This window comes from Limulus polyphemus, unplaced genomic scaffold (genome assembly GCF_000517525.1).
Source record: "Limulus polyphemus unplaced genomic scaffold, Limulus_polyphemus-2.1.2 Scaffold995, whole genome shotgun sequence".
Lineage (NCBI taxonomy): Eukaryota > Metazoa > Arthropoda > Merostomata > Xiphosura > Limulidae > Limulus > Limulus polyphemus.
Genome location: NW_013666605.1, coordinates 313,905 through 333,634, shown reverse-complemented (window position 1 = coordinate 333,634; position 19,730 = coordinate 313,905). Strand labels below are relative to the sequence as shown.

General features: G+C 30.6%; 1 protein-coding gene across 3 annotated transcripts in view; it reads left to right on the top strand.

The window, feature by feature from the left end:
* The window catches only part of LOC106461595, an 84,712-nt gene that overhangs the window by 28,459 nt on the left and 36,523 nt on the right, over nucleotides 1-19,730 (top strand). For all 3 annotated transcript variants that reach the window (XM_022388605.1, XM_022388606.1, XM_013921438.2), the window contains exons 9-13: nucleotides 443-608; nucleotides 2,118-3,077; nucleotides 10,880-11,055; nucleotides 17,544-17,672; nucleotides 18,477-18,643. In XM_022388605.1, coding sequence (XP_022244313.1) covers nucleotides 443-608; nucleotides 2,118-3,077; nucleotides 10,880-11,055; nucleotides 17,544-17,672; nucleotides 18,477-18,643 — 1,598 coding nt within the window. The remainder of the gene's footprint in view (nucleotides 1-442; nucleotides 609-2,117; nucleotides 3,078-10,879; nucleotides 11,056-17,543; nucleotides 17,673-18,476; nucleotides 18,644-19,730) is intronic.

Here is a 19,730-nt window from a genome sequence, read left to right as displayed (position 1 = left end):
ATCATTAAATATTAGAGAAACATTAGAAATAAGTATTAAATAGAGATGAAGAACCGGCAATTCAATACATTGATACATGGCGAGATACATTATAATTTTTATTTATTTATTTTTTCAATTACTCTAAGAAAATATGTAAATAACAATGAAGTGATTTGAAAAGGGGAAAGTATAAAATAGTCTTGTAAGTTACTCCTGAGGATGACGTAGATCACGTCAAAACATGTACGTGTAGAGCGATATTTTAAAGTGGAAGCCGTATGGCTTCAATAAAGTTTTTATTGTGTAAATATAAAACATTGTTTATGATTATTTATTATAATCTAAAAAATTTCAAACACAAGTGCTGGTAGTGCATATTTAGAAATTATATTGTTTATATAATTTCTGAATTTTAGTATTTCGTATTTTTTGCACCTTGTGTGTGTGTATTATATTTCAGATGCTTGCAGTTTCATTGCCAGAACAACCACTATCTTCAAAAGCATATGCTGATATACTGACAGATCCTAATAGTAATACCACAGATACTCAGACAGTTATTCAAACAACTTTCCAGTCTGAGGATACCAACCAGCATGCAAACACTCCTGACTTGTCAACTGAAGGTAGGTAATAAATTATAATATTCAGAAACTTCACAGCAAAAAAATGTGATTGATTTATTTTCTTCTAAAAAAATACAAAATATAAATTACTGTTGCAATATTTGACATTTTTGTTACAGTTCATTACTGTAAGAGGATAATACCATCCCTTATAAACTGCCACGTGCAGTAGAAGGGTCAGATATGTGATCAGGATTGTCAGAAAACTAAGGTTTGGATGTGTGTATTATTTCATACATTTTTAATTTGATCTTTTAATTTTTTAAGCCATGTATGTGTGTAAATAAATACATAAACACGTTTTTTCCCTAAAACCTGGCACTTTCGGTTACAGACAATTAAGGAACCTTCTATTATTATTAGTCTTATATTTCATGTTATTTTAAATTTTACTTTGGGTTATCATGCTTTAGGTGTATTATCTTGACTGTGTACTCAGACTGACAGTACCACATTTATTCCCACTTCAGAGTTTATTACAGCATAACATGAATGATCAGGCTATATCAGTGAAGTTTACTAGCATTCCATTATGAATTAGCTTGAAAGAGAACTTATTTTGTAGGATCATGTTAATATTTGTATGAATGCCATTTATTTTATGTCACCCTACTAGTTTTTAAAGCATATTATTCTAATAGATATTTGCACTAAATTGCACGTGAGTCCAAGCGTTTGTTAGTTACAGGTTTCTAGTTTTTTTTCTTTGTTATGTTGGCATTATATTCCTCAGTAAGGGCTACACCCCTTTCAGAATTGTCATTTACCACATTCAAGTGCTCAACTGTCTGTAGTACCTCCCTTAGTCCTGTCTGAGCTCCCTTGACTCAGGGTTACAGTACAGAAATCAAGATGGAATTTTGGGGCACCTGGAGAATTTCTGTTGAGTTCTTTGTGATGAAATATTAAATTAACACATTCTCAGACATCCTGTACATGATAGGTAAATATGTGTAAAAGTTAGAAAATACTCAGCATAGTATAGTAGCAATATTAGAAAAAGTAATTCAACTCGTATTTTTAATAAATTACAATATTGATATCATCATGCTCTTTATTGTAGGCTAGCCTTTAATAATATTAATTTTATAAACATTACTATTATTTTAGTATATGAAATATAAATTATATAATGTATACCATAAATAGCAATAATTTTTGACTAATGTCATTTGTAATTTTGTAAATATATTTTAATCAGGTTAGACTTGATTGAGACAAAAAAGGAAAAGGAAAAAAACTTATTTTTCAAGTAAAATCTTGAGATACTTTATTGTTGGATTTTATCACATTTTTCACAGTTATTATAAATTATGTTTATAGTTCAGAACCTTGTGTTTAAAAGTTCAGTTCAACCCGCTTCAGGAGTGTTAAATTTTAAGGGTAGTTTATGGTCATATTTTTTTAAGTTGTGAATGGAAAATTATTTTTATCAATTATTGAAATATGTGTAAAGTGTTCTATTTTAGACTGCTTTATAATATAATATACTATTTGATCCTTTTATAGAAACTTGTGTTCTCCAGAGTAATGAAAGTCCAGCTTGTGGTTCATCTTTATCTGTTTCTACAATGATGAGTGCTCAGTTGGCAAATGTTTCTAGCAGTTCTTCAGTTTTGAGTCAGGCAACTACACCAGTTCAGTCCATTGTTTTATCTCTTCCTTCTGTACTAGAAAGTATCCCTTTTGAATCGTCTGTTTCCAAAGAAGATTCAACAGAGTATGTAAATGTCTCATCTCAGATTTCAAAACCTTTGGGTGATGAAATATTAATTCATCATGATTCTTCTACAAGCTGTGATGGAGCTAATACAAGCACTGATGTGAACACAAAAATAAGCATTGATGCAAATACATTAGTTTGTGCAGTGTCTTCAAGTTCAATGTCCTGTGTCTCTTCAGCAAGTACTGTGAATTCAGACAGTGGTATTTTGTCACTTCTTCCTAATGATCGTGAATGCAATACCATTCCAAAGCTAAATGTAAGTGACAAAAAAACTGATGTGAATTTTAAAAGCTGTGTTACTGGACAGAAAGACAATATTATAATTACAAAAGCACAGTGTGTGCCAGAAGTTGTTACTTCTACGACGTATGAATTAGTTAATTCTAAATCTTCAGAAGCCACAGAAGAGTCTCCCTTTGTGCCACCCAGCTGTAAGGTTCAGCCAGATTGTCAGACTTCACAGGTAGCTCAAAACTCTGCTATAAGCACTGTACCAATAAAACGAAAAAGAGGTAGACCTAGAAAACACCCACTTCAATCTATTCCTGAAGATACCAGTTCTTCAACTGTGATCTCACTGGTTTCCAATATCATACATGCTTCTCTTGCAATTCCAGAGAGTTCCTGTAACTCAAATATCTCAACAGTTGTTTCTGGCTTGACAGGACCAGCTACTGTTACTCCAATTACAGCAAATCCCTTACCAGTCATTCTTCCAAAGCCAGAAACTACAGCCAAAATAGGTAAGTTACTGTTTTTAACTGTATAGTTTTGTAAATAGTGTATGATTCCTAAAGGCTTTTAACCCTGCAAAGGAGTATCTGCTTTACATTTGTTTTCATCCTAGCCACTACCTTTTTTTTTTACTGGAAGAGACTACTATACTTGTAAAATAAGCATATGTACTAGCTATCAAAGACAATCTAAGGTATTTGTAAAAGACATTCATGTACCAGGACTGAAAAGTTATTATAGTACAAAAACAAAAAACTAATGACCAGCGCATTATTTCCCAATGGGTGAGTCAGGTAGCTGCATAAGGCCCTATATTTACAAGAGTCCTCAAACCTGCAAAGCCTGGATGGACAATTTCTAAAAACATGGTATAGAATGAAACAAAAGAAAAGAGAAAATAATATGCTACACTTTATGTTAGTATAATTATGTAGACAATACTAGAATTCAATGCAATACTAATACTATTCAGAATTGTATATTTTAGTAAGAACATTCGTATAAAACCCCCTGCCTTCTGGGGCAAGGCCTCACTTCCACTTCCTCCCTTTACCGTCTAATCTTGCCTGCTTTCATAATTATTTTTTAATTCTCATATGCAGGAGAGGTGTAGGGGCTCTTAAACAATTTCTAGACATAATAAAATATAGTTCTACATCTATAGTAAATTGGTAACAATATATTAATACTACAATTATTTTCAAATTGTTAGTACTACAAAACACACTAATAATCACATAAAACACCAGTAATGGTAAGCCAGTGTTAGGGATGAAAGAGACACTTTGATAAGTGTATAAACAGGTAGAGATACTGACAGTGCTAGTTGAGAATCAAGAAAGATGTGTCTGTACAAATATACAAGTTCTAATACCATGCATAAAAGACAAAAACAAACTTCATTATATCTTTGTGTCAGGTGTTTCAAATAAGTTATTCAATTATCAGTAAAGTCGTATAATAATAAGAAAAGGTGTTTTGAATTATATTAGTACAAATAATGTAAAAAAATGATATTTAAGAACATGAAGCTTAGAAAACATTGAGAGGATTTGAATAGTATAATATATGCTTATAATCATAATTTAATTAGAGTATACAGTCAAAGCTCTTATTTTTTTGTGAAGTTATCAGCAAGGCAAACAAAGTATTTCAAAATTTTTAACATATCTAAATTCCCAGCTTTTTAAATTTAGTTCACTTCTGAACTTGATGAACATGGATTTCTTTCTTTTCTAGTTATTAAAATAACAAAGTAGATAATAATTTTTTCTGCTTCTGTTTATCATAAAAATACTTTAGTAACTATTCATAAAAATATCAGTAACTTTTCATAAAAATGCTTTTAGTAACTACCCATTCTGTTTATTCGCAAATGTGTTCTAGTCATGTTCTATTTAAACAGAATCTTAGATCTTTGCTCAAATTACAACCTTCTACAAGAACATATTACTTTGATACAAAGCTTCTAACACAAAATGGCTACCCAAAAAACTTTGTAACTATCATTACACAAAAGTTCTTTAATAATCAGTTCCAACCTTGTAATAAACCTTGCATTGTCCTCACATTTTTTTCATTGTCTACCTACCTTTAAATGGATTCAGAAAACCTACATATTGAAAAAAAAAAAGAAATTTCCAGACTGATGAAAAACTTTCACCCTCAGATTCAACTCAAACTTGTTTCTAAATTAAAAACTTCTAACTTCTTTCAATATAAGGTATGACTACCAGTGCTTTTGTTCATGATTCATATATAAATACATGTGTAAATGTTGTAATGTTGCATATATTGACAAAATTGAATAGTATAAAACCACTAAAATCTAGAGTCTACGACCACTTCATTGCTTTAGGTGTAGCTTGTAAAACTGGCCATTATATAGTAAAACCTCAGTCAGTACTTCGGTCACATGAAGAATCCTCTGTTCATAAGATACAAGTTACATCATTACAACTGGATCTACAGCCCTTCAACCTCTTTTTTTTTAAAGAAAGCCTATTAATTGCAAAAGATTATCTTTACCTAAGTGCTCTGGTATTGGGCAAATGGTTTCATTAGTACTGGATACAGTGTAGTTGATATTGTTATACACCTTGTCTCTTTTACTTTCACTCAGAAGATATTAATAGATAATCTGAAGATGTCTTCTGAACTAAAATGATTGACAAACAACTATCAGTAAATATTTCATAAATTGAAATGCAACTAATATGTTTTATTTTATTCCTAGTTTGTATTATTTAATGTATAAATGTGCTTGCATCACTATTTATTTCATAATAAGATTATTATATTTTATACTCTGATTTTATTTATTCTAGTTTGCATCCATATATTCTACTGGTCATTTCTTTTTGATGTTTTCTTAAACTTTCTTTTTTTTTATTATCATTTGGATTTTACTTTATTTGTATTAATATATCTTAATTCCGTGTATACAAGTTAGAATCAAAGTACACAAGTCACAACCTTTTCGAGAGTTATATTCAAAATGTAATTTAATTACTGTATTAGCAATGTATACAAATAAACTTGGCATCAAAGAGTAGCTAATAAATGAAGCTTTAATATTATATAAGTTGTAATTTCTTATTTTCAAAAGGAAATAATTAAAATAAAATCTCAGTCTTTAATTCTTTGTATCATATGACACTTGTTCACTCTGAATTGTTTATTTTAGTTATTTCTATTGCCCCTATATGATGTTCTAAGTTGAACATAAATTACACATTTATGACCTAGATGTTGGTAAGAGAATCTAATTTTATAGTCTCCAGTTGTCTTTCTTTATGGATATATAAACCAGAAAGTTAAACCTACATGTCCTGCTCATCTATCACATCATTCTTTCAAAAAATGTCAGTAATTCTCTCTGACATTTGTTATTGAATTATTTATAACCAATAGAAAGAAAATATTTGAACTTACTGATTTCTGTATAAGGCTAACTGGTGCTACTATAGCGTGAGGTCTACTGCCATATGTTGTCTACCCAGGTCTATCAAATATGTATAAAAATGTATCAAATTAAGTGTTTATCGCTAAAATAAATGTATGGAAATGTATGTGATATCCATGAGGGATAGATAATGCAGCGGTAGACCTCACGCTATAGTACTAACGGGAGGTAGACCTCACGCTATAGTGTGGTAGACCTCATGCTATAGTAGCACCAGCTAACTTGTTTTCATGATAAGATTTGAACTATTTGGCCTGCAGATTCATTGTTGCTATGTTCAGATCACCTTGACCAGGTATGGGAATTATTTTAATCTAATTACAGCTTAGTTAGAAAGCCAGTTAAATTATGATAGTTTTAGGGCATTTATTTTGTGTGTTAATATTCCGCATTCTTAAACATACATTTTAATTCAAAATTATTTTATGTGCTACTACTATCATTACAAAAAAGTAAAGTTTTGTCAGGGGCTGAGGGCAGAAGACCAGACGTAAGTACCAAATTTCTCATTTTTTATGTATTTTTGTAGTTATTGTTTGTTATAAAAGTAACTAATAATAAAAATTAGAAACTGATTAGATTACATAAGAAAATACAAATGAAAAACAAAATTAAATTAAAATTTCTCAGAAAGGTATGCATACAAGTTCATTGTCCATTATGTACTTCAGTGATTTGTTTACCTTAATTTTATCTATTCACTAATCAGGTAATTTAAACCTTTGTTATGGAGATTTAATAGTTAGACATGGTTCAAAGAGGAATAAAACAAACAAAATAAAAGCAAAGTGTTATGAATCTGAGGCTGTATAGGTTAAATAATTCTGATTTTCTCTTACAATCTGCAGTGATTCTAGAAAGAAAAAAGGTTGATTTAGATTGATATCTTTTTTTTTGTCTTCTTTTTATTGTGGTTACAAAATTGATCAAATGAACTGAGCTCACATAGTGTTAGGATAGAGGAAATAACAGCTGAAATATAAAGTTTTGATATTCATTGAACAGGTTATAGTAGTTAGGCAAATAAAACTTGGAAACTGTAATATGAAAACGTATCTTCATTCTTAACAAGAAAATCTTCTTGCACTAAGACTAATCAGTCTGAGTCAGACCGAATAAAGTACGTTCAGAAACAAATCTTTAGTAAAAATACTGTATTAATAACTTTGTTTTTTTGTATGCATAACATACTTGTAATGTTTTCTAAACGGTCATTAAATTTTGTGAACATACACTAAGTAATTTCTGAATTATATTAAACATTAATTCTCCAGTACGAGCTTTGTAAAATAGATTGACCCTGTGCACATAGGATTAACACATCTCATTTTCAGACTTTGCTGATGATGTAATCTGAAATGTCCAGTATCTAAATAAATGAAAATGCTTTATGTTCTAACAACTATCTGTTTTCATTAGTATACTGTACTTTCTTATGAACCTAGTGATAGTAATTTCTTTTGTAGCTCTGCAAGTGTGACAACAGCTCATATCTGTTTTTCATATATTTGAGTATTTTATAGTTCTACAAAAATGATAGCAGTTCTAGTATATGCAACCTATTTTACAAATATAGTAGTATCTTTTGTAGTTCTACAAAAGTGATACCACTAAAAGTACATTTCTGTTTTAAAAATACAGTAAAGTGTCTTTTGCATTTATATCAACATGACAGTGCATTTTCATATTTTACAGATATATATTTGTGTTATTCTATAAACCTCACAATGTAACAACAGATCTAGTGCTGGTATATATACACATATACAGAATACATCTTTTGTTCATTACAGTATAAGTTGTGTTTATTCTCACCAGAAGCTTCTTGAGTAGACCAATAACATGGAAAAAAAACACACTTCATCCACTCTACAGAATATTATGTGAGATGCTTGGATAGTGGAAGTGATGCCTAATACGTAATGTGGTGTGCACATACATGTATATAGAAATCTATTTTCACTACATTGAATATTATTTCGGTGCATGTATCATAATTGTTATTGATATTTAGGTACTTGCAAAAAGTTCCTAAGTTTTTGTGTCTACCAAAGTTGCCCTGTCTGGTCTATTAGTACCAACTTCATGATCAATGGAAGTTATCCTACTGAACTCGGTCATTGCCCACTTTAGTAGTTGGTAGAACATTTTCTATCCATGATAGATAGATTTATTTAAAATAAAAATTTAGTCTTTAACCCTTTCACAGCAGGCTTGTGCAATTTGTCAAATTGAGTCACAACTTTTACTTGTACAACAATACCTGCAGTAACTCTGAGATTTTGTAATTTATCCTCTCAAAAACTGGTAAGATTTTGTTAAAGATCATAAGTATCTTGTATACAAACAATGATGTTATTGTAATTGTTTTAACTAAAAGTGTTATTTTTCTGTTGTAGTTACTTGCAATCAGACTATTAACAAATTGAGTGTAAGGTGATTTTCATTTTAAGTATAAAAAATCCTTTTCTTTGTCTTATCATTTTCATATTTCATTTACATAATCATGTAATATCTAGAATCTTCTAAAAGGATATCAAAAGTTTTTTAAAGGTCAACAATACCCTCAAAGCATATTACAGTTTCTTTAGGAGTTATGCGCAGCTGTTTGCATAAAATCATAAGCCTTGAGAACAGACCCAAAGTATGATGTACATTTAAAAAATGTTGAAACTCGTTAGTTATGCATTTTAAAACAACTAATACATAATTAACTAAAATATAATAGTAAGACCTAAATACAATTTAAACTGTCTCTCTAACTATAACATATTTAGGTAAGAAACAACTAAGTGCTGTAGTTGATCAAGCAGTCAATAATACTACAGTCAATTGCATGTAATCCATAATTTCAAAATAACAGCTGTTACATTATTGTGTACAATGAGCTCTTTCTAGTGATAATACATGTGTATGTAGCATCTACATGTGTGCTGTAAAGCTCAAAGAAATCTGTTGAAAAGGGCATGGCACCATCAGCAGTTGAAAAAAATTATTACTTGTTTCAACTGTATTCATTCAGATAACTTTGAAATGAATGAGTCAAAAGGTATTGTAAGCAACTTATTGTCTAGACATACCTGTACTCAACTACCATTATATTATTGAAGATACAGAAAGCCAAAGTAGAGAATTTTCATAGCTTTGTTGGTCATGTGACAATACATCTGAAGCTTTAAGTAGTTTTTTAAAGGTTTATTTTGAAATAAATAACTCAAAACTTGGATTAAATAAAACTTCATTACATAACATACATTATTATATTAATTTCATTCACGTACATTGATAGTAAAGGTGTTTAATTGAATTTTGAAGGTAACACAGTGACTTGTGCAGAAAAGCATTTAAAGGGGCTCCTGTTGTGAAAAGGTTAATAACTTTATTTATTCATTGAAAATTGCATTTAAGAATGTCCAAAAACAATGCATAATAGTAATACCAGTTTAGAAAGCAATGAATATAGGAAGATTATATACTGAAGACACATTCAAGCTAGGTTCAAACCTTTCATCACAAATCAGATCATTTAGCTGTTCTTGTATGATCAAATGAGGCAGTTTATGTTGTGGTGCCACAGGAATAGAATTACTAGATGAAGATGATACCTTGTCTTCTTCACAGCATAACTTTTCTGTTTCCCAGTTCACTGGTGGATGTGGCACTGAAAAACCATGCCCAAGAAGTACTGATTCCATTGGAGATGCAATATCTGGGTAGTTAATGTATTGTTTAGTTTTGGCTGAATATACAGAAATACTAGTCATGCAAAAACAACAATCAATGATATGATCTTTGGGCTCACGCCATATCATGGGAACTGCAAATGGCATACTTACTCTCTTCTTGTTCAGCCACTTCTCAAATCTTCTAGCAAATTATATCAAAATATATAAAACATAAATTTTAGGAAATCCCAAACAAAGGAGCTTGTTAATTAAATTTATGGGATGTCACATGACAACATAAAAAGCAGAACACTGTTGCCTTATTGTGCTGCATTTGATTGTCTGAGTAGCAGTATATGTTGAAATAAAATGTTTATTAGAGTAAAAATGGAGTTTTCACTATTGAAAATGTTTGATTAAATAAATTTTTCCTAATTTTCTTAAGTTATTGATATTTCTCATATTTGGGTATCATTTTATTAGTGAAAATAATTAGTGGGAATTATTATCTGTATTAAACTTTGTCTACATTGCTCATGAACTATTACATTTTACATTATTGAGTAATACAAAGACTGTATTACGTTTTAAGGATTTAAAATTGTAATGTGATATATTACACATTTTCTTCTGAAATATTTGTAATAATCAAAGATAGAGTAATTAATATGGTAGTAGATAACTTCTGAATACCATATTTAAATATTTACCATGTGTATAATTCTTCAATGAAAGCTGATGTGCAGTGTTGTAAGATTAACTTGTCTGGGTTTTTAGACAAAATGACATTTTAATATGCTTTAATGTATGTTCTTGCATTCAGATATTCAGTAGTAACAACATTGAGATGTTCATGTTTTTTTTTAACAATTTTATTCACAAATTATGATCTATAGTTAAAGGAAAAATTTTAGATGTGAAAAAGATAGGCTTACTTTTTCTCTGCACACAGTAGATAGTCCTCGCATGTCTGCCTTTGAGATTTTGCACATGCCACTAACCTTGAGCTGTCTCCCACCTAAGACAAGTAGCTCCAGGCTAGTGTCATGCACAAAATCTCAAAGACAGACATACAAGAAATAGCAGGTAAGGAAAAATGTTAACTTTTCACACAAGATAATTCCCTGTAATGTGTAAATATGTCTTATACTATCATCCTTTTTATTATATGACTGCCTAGGTTTAAAAGCAACTGAAAAAGAACTTCAAGACCTGAGATGCCCAAAGTGTAGTTTTCAAGCATACTATTCTCACCAGTATCAGGAACATCTTGTTTTACATTCAGAAGAAGCAAAACACTGTAAAGTGTGCTCATTTCTCTGTTTCACAGAAGAAGAACTTATTGAACATTTCAAGGTACTGAATTGACATTATGTAACTTAGCAGAATTTTGCATACTTTAGGCTTTAAAATGATTGTTGTGGAAATCTATGAAAGTAATAATGAAATTGAAGTGTAATCACAAAATACCAAACTTTTAATGTATAAAATGTTGCCGACACTTTAAAAAACAATGTGTATTGATCACTTGCATTGAGTATGAATGATGTGAAGGATTATTTTAAATTTTGAACAGTTTAATGATTACATTTATAATTGTTTGTTTGCAATTTTTTTTATAATTACGTCCACAGAACAGTTAAAAGTGCTAAGAACATTTGCAGTCTTATTGCAATGTTTCATCAGTCTCCTATAAAAGTATACACTAAAGGCTTATAATAGAGTGTGCGAACTTCATAAAACACAATGTGGACTAGAAATTGTTTTAAAACTATTATATAGCTATTTGAACTTGTTTTGAAGCATAAAGTATCATGTTTTGAAATACATCTAACAAATCTGAACCACATGTTACTGTTTTCCATGGTTTTCCTAAGTTTATTTAGATTTCATATTTATTAGCAAGGAAATCACATGTAGTATTTTGTGTTTACATTTCCTTTTCTCACAGGTCATTTGTTTAAAACATTAAGTATATGTTATAAGTGTTCTAAGCAATAGTGATTTTGATCAAAACAGATTTTGTAAAAGTCTAGAGCACATACACATTGTTAGTGTGAAAAAACCCAAGGCAAGAAAATTTACCATGGCAATATTTAATTGATGTTTGTATTATTGTATTATTTTAGAAATAATCGGCCATTGGCTGAGGTTATAATCAAATTGCTGTAGATGCTTTTATGAAAACTAATTGACCAATCAGATAAAACCCTGACATCTAATATGTCTCTTTGATACTATTGGCTGTATTTTATTAATTTCTAGAAAGAAAGAATAAGAGGGGATTTGTACCCCCTAGATCTGTGCCTACTTACACAGTGTTAAATAATACAGTTATTAGTTTCTGAAAACAATAGGTGGGAGTTTGGACTCCTACACTAAATCCATGCTTGCTTAAACAATATTAAATAATATAGTTATTAATTCTGAAAAAAACTTGTGTGGTGGTTCCCTACTTGGAACCCTCCAATAAATCTTTGCATGTTTATACATTAAAGAATACAGTTGTCCATTTGTGTTCCTGAAATTAATGAAGATCTGGACCCATGAGTCCCTCCCTTAGATATGTGTTTGCTTAAACAAGATTAAAGAATACAGTTATGTAGTTATAAGTTAGAAACATAACACTGTGTAAAAAAAGCAGTAAATTTACACTTTATTTAATACTTTAGTAGCCATAGAATTGATAATGAGTGCTATCGGCCAGTTTCCTTCCCCATAGATAGCAATTTAAAATTAGTGTTAGTGGCAAATAGTCTTACTAGCTTTGCAATAATAAAAACATGGCAAGAAAATTTAGTGGCAATGGGAATCAAACTCAAAGGCTCTTAAATCATGAAGCATCCCCCTACACATGATTGTTATGTTTGATTGTTTATAGTTAAGCACAAAGCTACCCAATGGGCTTTCTGTGCTGTAGAATGCTTATAACATTAAAAATCAGGTATCAATACTCGTAATAGGACCTTCATTTTGATTAGTTGATTATTTTCATGACAGTTGATTCATTCTTAATTTCAATTAATCAATTATTGGAATAATAGGAATTCAGTAATAATCAGAAACACTAATTGCGATTAGTTGATTATTTTTATGACATTAATCGATTAATCGTAATTTTGTTTGGATACAATAAACTTAGGAATAATATTCAGTAAATAAGGATTTGATTTACTAGAATGAATATTTTGCCATCTCTACCTTACTTTAAACTTATTTGATAAGGCTTACCTGATGTCTTATCAGAGAAGGAAATCACCATAACTTTTAAAGAAGTATAACTGAATACAAAAACCTTTGCAAGAATGAAAACAATGTCTAAAGAAGCTATAAAAAATCCCATATAAGTGGTATTTTCCTAGGTCTTATAAACTTCCTAGTAAGTTCTGTTCTTTTCTGCAGAAGCTACATATAATCACTTTTATTATGAAACCATACATTATTTCTCACATCACTTTACTTACTCTACATTGATGTAAATAGCTTATAATCTTCTTTTTCCTTCAACTATTTTTAAAAGCTGTTTGTCATTAGTTGTTTTCACTCTTTTATGACATCACAGTATTTGATTTTAATAAAGTTCTGTATTAAATCATCAGACAGAGAAGGAAAACCGTGAGAGAAACAAGACTTGGTTAATTTTATTCTGAAGGAATGACAGTTTCATATCAATTAAAATGTATACTTTGGGACAGACAGTAACATTCTAAAAGAATAAACAATTGCATTGTTTACAAGCAAGACTCCTTCAAGCTTTGCAGAAATGTTAGTTTGAAAATTGTCTTTATTTTTCTTTGCAAAGTACACTAAGTAAAAGTTACAAAATATCCATTTTAAAATATGTGAGTAAAAAATTTTTGAAATATAATAAATATTTTACTTAAATTTTGCTATATAATGTGCACTTGACACCTGAAACGTGTCCACTAGTCCAGAATGGATTAATCAGTGATTACTTTTTATATGCTTTATTACATTATCTTGTTAGGTTAAACAGTGATCACTCTGAATATTTTCCTTACTGCACTAGCACGTGGTTGCTTCCTAGTTTCTGTCCTGTATTAGCATGTGTAAGTTAAACAGTGATTACTTCCTAAGTTCTGTCCTGCATTAGCATGTGCAAGTTAAACAGTGATTACTTCCTACATTCTATCCTGCATTAGCATGTGTAAGTTGAACAGTGATTAGTTCCTAGTTTCTGTCTTGCACTAGCATGTGTAGGTTAAACAGCAATTACTTCCTAGCTTTTATCCTGTACTAGATTGTGTAAGTGGAACAATGATTAGTTTGTATGTTCTATCCTGTACTAGATTGTGTAAGTTGAACAGTGATTAGTTCATATGTTCTATCCTGTACTAGATTGTGTAAGTGGAACAGTGATTAGTTTGTATGTTCTATTCTGTACTAGATTGTGTAAGTTGAACAGTGATTAGTTCGTATGTTCTATCCTGTACTAGATTGTGTAACTTGAATAATGATTAGTTCATATGTTCTATCCTGTACTAGATTGTGGTACTATTTTAAATTCCTTTTTGTATATGGTACTGCATTACATTCAAAATCAAATTAACATTATAATGTATGCTATAATTTTAATGTTATCTAAGATTTAAGGAAACCTTTAAAAAAAATACTTAAACTGCAATTTTCACATCGTGATTCACGTGCTATGAAAATTCTTGACTTCAGCACCCCTTTTCTCTTAGTCACAAGCTGTGAACAGGAGTTTGTACACACTAAATACGAATGTTTGACCTAACTGGCATGTGAGATCTAATGTCTACAAAGTGGGTGGCTTAGGAAACAGATGTAAATTTTCCAAACTGTAACAAATAGTGCCTTCGTGGGCTTAATTGTTGGAGTTCAATTAAAACTGCCCGTTACACCAAATTTATTTATTTGGAGGATTTGTCGTGACGAGTGGAGCCACAAGTTGCCAACTCGAGGTAATTTACAGTAAGAATAAAGAAACAGAGTCCCAGACCAGCATTGAACAATTATAACAACATTTATTAATCATTTTTAAATAATATCCAATATAAATCAAAACTTCGTTAAACATTACACACTTCTCAAACACTGTTAATTGATATACTCTTTAAACACTGTTAAGATAGGTTTTTCAGCATTATACATAGATATACTTTAACATACTATTCTTAAAGTTACTTACATTAACTGATTAAGAGAGAAACCATAAACTCTACTTACAATGGCATTGGATTAGTAATTCTGCTGATGTTAGAAACTTTCATGCTTCTGAACTTCACTGCAGTTACAACACAGTTCTAGAAAATTTCTGAACTGCTGGCAGAACTGATTTTCCAGCCCCAGACATGGGTTTATAAACCAAAATTTCTTGGTATTATCTCGACTATCCAAATAGTATCCTGCACTACCCACAAGTAGTCCTGCCACTCTATTGGATGCTTTAGGGGAATTCCTGGGCTGATCCAAAACTATAACCAGAACTCTCAAGTAGTTGGTTACTGTTATGTTGAGTTAGCCGGTTGCCTATTTACTTGTACTACTACACCCATGTCCTGTAAGCGATATCACCTCAAAGTTCCACTTTTGCTTATTAGCTACGACTTTTCCGTAGCTTTCCTAGTTCTAATGGGTTATTGTAAGTAATCCATTAACCTGTCACGGGTGCTCGTGCCCTTATTTCATTTCTAGGCAACATTTTTACGTAACTAGGCCCCTGACCTTGTTAACCCTGCTTCCTAGTTCCTAGTCTTACACAGGCGTCTCCTTGTCACCTCCTTTTTTTTTATATGTCTATGTCTACTTAATACTTGAAGAACTGTTTTAACTTTATTCTTCAACTCTTTTCAATTAATAAAATCCTGAAGCAATTGTAAAATTTCCTTTAAAATATCCAATTGCTTCAAACCCTTGATGGTTGCCACTCCCACTTTCTATACTTTGCCTTAAGATCTACATTGTAAATGTAGTTAGTTGACAGAAGTGTATATAGTCATTAGCAAGAGCTCAGTTGATGCTATACTCTACCAGTAGTTGATTTGAAATTGGCATGAAGTTTTCATTACAGTGTGCATGTAACTGCCATTCATATTGTTCTTTGCTTGATTGACTATAGCATGTACAGTGGTTTCATACCTAAATATGCTAGAGCTAGAGAGACAGTTAAATTGAATTTAAATCTTACTTATATATATGAGTTAATTATGTATTATGTAGGATTTCAAAATCATATTTGAATGGTTTAATGATTTTTATAAGTTTAACTTGTTGCCTAGATTTTGAAAGGTTATAAACAAGATGGCGTGTATAAGCACCATATTATTTTGGCAATGCGTCTCTATGGGGAATCTGCTGAATTACCTTCATAAAGCTTTGTGGGCATCAGTTAACATATGAGCATAAACGATAATAGACAAAGAATTTGAAAGGAAAATTAAAAATAAACTATGAGTGAAAAGATAATGACTTGAAATTACATATATAAGAAAAATATGACTATTCTAGTGGATTTCTATGAGGATTTGAAAGGTATATAGATATATTTCCATTTGTTAATTTTAAACATTTCATTGCACCGTATGCTGATGATAATAAAGTTAGTAATATAGTAGAGAAAATGGAAAATAAAATATAAATATTTACCTTAAAAATTTTGGTATTCATTTATGAAGTCCTAGAGATTATACAAATGAAATGTGAAAACTGTAAGATAAAAAAAAAATAGTATTTTAATACTTTATATAAAAATCACCTTGCAGGTGAACTATTCAAAGTGTGAGTGCAAATAATTACATTAAATAACAAATTTTTTTTTAGAAATAGTAGAAATAATCAAAATTAAATGTTTTATTTTTCTGAAACTACATACTTTTAGGAATGTTCTTGTCAAATTTTAAACAATTTCATCCAGTAGTTTTATTTTTGAACAAAATATGATGAGAACGATGTTCTCTACTAACAAAAAATTAGTAGCTAGTAGTCATAGGGTTAAGCACTTTAACCACAGTGTGTGAATTGCTGTTCATATTGAAATGTTAATGATGTCATGGGGAAGTGTGTGTTCATTAATAAGTGGCTGGAGGACAGTCAATATAGCTATCAGGTTGGTCCAACACAGCAAGTACAAAGCCTATTGTAGGGTGTGTACACTAGTTCAGTGCTAACACTTGTGCTTAACACATTTCTTGCTTGATGATTTTTTTTTAGTTTTGAAATTTTACTGGCTTTTTAGAGGAAGTTGAAGCAAAATTCAGCATAATACATGAGTGGATTCTCAGTAATGATGTACTTTTCATTAATATTCCTCTTGCAGTATTATGTGATCCAATAAATAGCATACAAATCTATGTGTGTAGGCCTTAAATTTGTCTTTAGCTTAGTCTTAAAAGATCTCAAATTTAGCTAGTTGAATGTACAAGGAATCATGTAATGTGTGTATACATTAAACAATGGTTATGTTGGTATCATTTAGTAAATAGTCTAAATGTAGGTTAAAAGTGGTTATGTTCTTAGTTTTCCCTTATGTACTAGCTTGTGTTGATTAAACAGTGGTTATGTTCCTAGATTTTGCATTACACTAGTGTGTGTGTGTGTGTGTGTGTGTGTGTGTAGATTAAAAAATAGTTGGTTTCTGTATAGTGTGTCTATTGAATAGTTATTACACTGCTGTATTTTGTTATGTATTTGTGTGAGTAGAATGAACAGCTCGAGTTTTTGCTATGTACTGTTGTGTTATGTATTATTAAACAGTTGTCACTCTGCATAAGAAACAGTAATTGGCCTTTCAGGTTCTGTCAAGTGTTATATATATATTGTGTACATTTTAACTAGTGATTATCTTTCAATTCATTTTACAGGTTCTTCATCCAAAACTGATTTGTTCAATATGTAACCTCACTGCTGAGCATGTGTATGTCATTAAGAGACACATGATGCGGCACACGGAGAAAAGTAGTATCTGTAATATATGTGGAAAATCATATAAGGTAAGAACGTGTTTTGTATTTTCTCAATATTGCTGTTAATTTTCTGAGAGAGATGTTTTATTAACATGGTTGATAATTGAACAAGATAAGAAATTCTTTTTTTTAACATTTCTTAGTATTGCTAATCAATTATTCAAAGTAATACACCATTGTGATTAATGGTTTACCATTTCAGTTCTTATTTGTAGTTATTTGTAGGCTACCTAAAAAGTTATAATTTTCATGTGATTTGATTACATAGGTTAAAACATTATTGAAACACTGAAAATTTAAGAACATTAAATGAGGCCTACTGGATGGTAAAACCAGTTAATATGTACTAGATATCTGAGTAGTTTTAAATGTACTATTGCCATTGAGACAGTAAATTAATCTTTAATTATGTTTCTTTTGGTGAAAATCATGGTAAAGTCAAAGGTAACAAAGCCTTCTCATCATCTTCTAAATTGGTTTATTTGACAAAGATAATTTCATAATTCAGATGGAATACAAAGATTAGCCTGTCCTGCCACTGTGTTTAGTTAAAGACTTTTGATTTGGCAACTTATGAAACTTTGGTTTCATTGTGTGTATCAAAAGTACCTAAATTCAGCAAGTCATCCCATGTTTTTATTGTAAGAAACTAGATCTTTTACTTGTTATTTTGAATAAAAAATTACATGATAGTCACCATGCTGTTTTAATGAAGCTGGTGGTGTATAAATAGATATTTTGTTTCTCACATCTAATAATAGATTTTGGACTATAAGTGGTTTTTGTTTATGCAGTATGCTGTAAATACATTGTTTTAGTTAAACATTTCAGGATCAGTATGTGCTTAAAGCACACATCAGAACTAAACACTGTCCAGTGGGAGAGCTTTTCGAATGCAGTATCTGTGGAAGAGAGTTTACTCGGAAAGCACATCTGAAACGACATGTGAGAACACATAATCCTTTCAAGCCTTACCAGTGTGATCTTTGTGATTATAGGTAGGAGGATTGAAAATTGAGTACTGTTACACAGTTATTTGTGTATCATGTTAAGAAGTAATTACTTGTAAATATATTATTGGAATGGTATTTTACAGATGCAACAACTTTAACATTTGATGCTATGGTGTTCTGAAACTATTTTGTCATGCATACTTGCTACCATTTATTTCTCTTACTGGGTGATTGTTAGTATTGTGAATTTTGTAATTTAAAAATTTATTTTTAAGTATATTTATTAAAAAAGGACTCTCCAGTTTTTCAACTTTGGTAAAGCACTTTTTGGCAACAAATTTGCTGGCATTTGTCATTTTCTGTAGGGTTTGCATACTGATACTTGAATTATAAATAATGAATAAAACACTGTGAAAGAAAAATGATCTTTTAATGATATTATACTTTACACAATTATAAAAAATATGTGTTTTTTCTTCAAACTTTAATATAAAGAGTTTGTAACTGGTCATACAGATTTCACTGTTAACATCTGTGTTACTATAGAGCTGCCACTATCATATTTTCTTCAATAGTTATTACTTACTTCCAAAGAATTTTGAATTTACTTTTATGGTAAAGTAAAAATAATCTATATAATGAATGCATAGTCGTTGCCAACTTTTCATATTAGTATTTGATTCTGAAAGAAAATCACTTAAAAGAAATATGTGTGTAATTTTATTTACTAATTTGTGTTCACAGAGCACTATATAAATGAAAATGGTCCGCACACTAATTATCTTGGGCTACAACATGCCTAGAACTCAAGGTTATCTTGAATTGTCAGATTTTGTTAGAGGAAGGATAGTTGGTCAAGCAGATGGTGGAATAAGTCAGTGGCAAAATCTGCAGAATTTGGGAATCCCTATTTTGACAGTCAACAGAATCATCGTGCAGTTCTGGAAACACGGCAAGGAAACAACTGAGCAGCATCCGGGTCCATCGGAGAGGAGAAAAAGGGCTGTCAAGAGGAGCATCGAAATGGATCGCAGACTAATGACTGCAGAAGTGGCCAAAGCTGGTGGGATGAGCCCGAAATCTGTTTAACGGATTCTCCACAGATTGGGTTATCGTTGCAGAGCACCTAGAC